This window comes from Nannobrachium achirus (assembly GCF_963921795.1).
Source record: "Nannobrachium achirus genome assembly, chromosome: 1".
Taxonomy (NCBI): Eukaryota; Metazoa; Chordata; class Actinopteri; order Myctophiformes; family Myctophidae; genus Nannobrachium; species Nannobrachium achirus.
Genome location: NC_137810.1, coordinates 32,854,342 through 32,856,789, shown reverse-complemented (window position 1 = coordinate 32,856,789; position 2,448 = coordinate 32,854,342). Strand labels below are relative to the sequence as shown.

Here is a 2,448-nt window from a genome sequence, read left to right as displayed (position 1 = left end):
TTCTTTTCAGAACTGGCAGACCGGTGTTTCCAGAGGGGGGACGGTGGGGTGGGGTGATGGGGTGGAGGGCCTGGGATTTGTAGGATCTCCTTCACAGTAAATGATAGAACCTGAATGGGTCCATTTGTACACTCTTGGGGAGTTAAATTAATAGCTCTTTCCCAAGATCGATACATTCACGGTCTCCAACCACCAGACAGGGGTTTGTTTGCCGCATTAGTGGGCGGGTGTCTAAGATAGAGGGCTCTGCACACGGCTTAGACACACAAACACACAACTAGGGATGGGACGATAAGCCATGTTATCGCTTATCGTGATAAAAAACACTCACGATAATCGTATCGTGGAGATTTAATTTATCGTGATATCGTCCTCCGTCATGCACTGGGATCAATTCATCTTTTATTTGCCGAGCTGCATATCCGCTACCACTTAAACCCTCTATAATTGGTAAAGGGTACTTAAAATATACGTACTTGATACAGTCTTTTTTTCATTCTTTACCAAATGGCTTTGCCAAAAAATTGCCAATATACAAGCTCACAACGCGTTGGCAAATGTTCCACCCCAGGATAATGGATTTTGATTATCGCGATAATATTGTAAATCGCAATTTCTTTTGTCACAATAATCGTGATATGACATTTTCATATCGTCCCATCCCTACACACAACACACAGAGAGAGAGAGAGAGAGAGAGAGAGAGAGAGGCAGAGGCTGGCATGCGGGGCATTCCTCCTCATCTATGTGATGTTTGTCTTATTAGAGTTCTGCTGAGGCATGACTCTGCCTCATTCCTGACAAACATCCAAAATGAAAAGGGCAACAGAGAGGAGGGAGAGCTGGGATAGCACCTCCACACACGCACGCACGCACATACACACACACACGCGCGCTCAGTGCTCATCCGAGCGGGTGTTGATACATTTGTGTCAATTTAAGGCCTCACCTTGGAAACGCTAATCTGTTTGCACAACGCGTCTCAAAGTCATAGACTGTCAACCTGTTTTTCTAATCTATGCACCCCACGCCCCCCCACACACACCCCCCCACTCCAACACTATGGAGGGCAGTCAGTACCCGCTGAATGGTGTCAGTGTGCTAGTCTCTTAACCACTCTAGTGTTGGTTGTCTGCACAATTCTACCTGTCGAAGTTACCGAAGGTTCCTTTCCCTAAAAGCCTGGCGTGTACTTCGTCGTATGACAGTGCTGTGTGCCTATTAGACCTATGTATGCGTTGTGAGCTTCTAGATCAGCCATTTCCGACGACGCGTCAAGTCATTCCAGACGTGGCAAACACACACTCAGCACGAACAAATATACTGTATTTAGCCATAGCAAGTAGCCATAGCAAGCTAATGCAGTGGTTCTCAAAGTGGATTCCAGGGACTCTGTGGGTTCCTTTATGGGGGTCTAAATTGACCCATACAAGTCTGTAACTGTAACAGTGTACCATTTGTACACTGTCAGAGTAGTTCAACCCCAAAATGCCCTTTTTTCTATTGATTACTCACGCCATGGAGACTTGAGTTCAATAATATTTTTTGTAATAGGAAAAAAAATCATTTTGGGGGTGAACTATTCCTTTAAGGGGAGACCTTGACATTTTAAAGTGAGAAACGCTGAGCTAATGTACCGAACTGAATGTTCAAGTAATACATCTGTATAACCCCTCTCTCTCTCTCTCTCTCTCTCTCTCTCTCTCTCTCTCTCTCTCTCTCTCTCTCTCCCACCCTCTGGTCTCTGCAGTGCCGCCCGTCCAAAGGCAGGAAGCGAGGCTACTGCTGGTGTGTGGACAAGTACGGCCAGCCGCTGCCAGGCTACGACGGCAAGGAGAGGGGCGAGACGCAGTGCTACAACCTGGAGAACAAATGAGACGGAAGAACTGGGGGGAGAGCGAATGGAGAGAGGGAGAGAGATTGTGGTAGGGAGAAGGAGAGAGAGAGGGCAGGAAATAGAGTAAGCAAATGAGAGAGAGACAGAGAGAGAGAGAGAGAGAGAGACTAATTTGCTCCTGCATTTAGTCCTATGTAATCATTTGGAAGGAGCTCTGGACCTTTGACTCCAAGTCATGTGGTCTGAGACAGAGAGAGAGAGAGAGAGAGAGAGAGAGAGAGAGAGAGGGACTTTTAGGTGGAAGGAAGGGGGAGGGGGGGTGTCAGAGAAAGACAGAGGAGCGCAGCCTACAAAGGCCATTGGCCGAGCCTCCTGTCCATCACAGCTATATCTGCCCTGTGCTTAGGGAACCTCCGTCCTCTCTACGGCCAGAGAGGAGGGACATCTTATCGTCTGCACTATTCTTTTAGAGAGAGAGGAAGGAGGGACTTTTCCACTCACTTTAAAGAGGACTCGTTTGTGACTGTGATCCCCCCCCCCCACGCACCCCCAACCGTGCATCGTATGTTTATGTGCCTGTCTGCGTGCGTGTGTGTGTGTGTGTGTGTGTG

At 47.9% G+C, this 2,448-nt stretch overlaps 1 protein-coding gene across 1 annotated transcript in view; it reads left to right on the top strand.

The window, feature by feature from the left end:
• igfbp3 (insulin-like growth factor binding protein 3) overlaps positions 1-1,876 on the top strand; it is a gene marked incomplete at both ends in the record, with an annotated part of 24,624 nt that extends 22,748 nt beyond the window's left edge. Inside the window, one exon of the mRNA XM_080724979.1 lies at positions 1,751-1,876. Within this exon, the coding sequence (XP_080581105.1) occupies positions 1,751-1,876 (126 nt within the window). The remainder of the gene's footprint in view (positions 1-1,750) is intronic.
• Between the last annotated feature and the right edge of the window lie 572 nt (positions 1,877-2,448).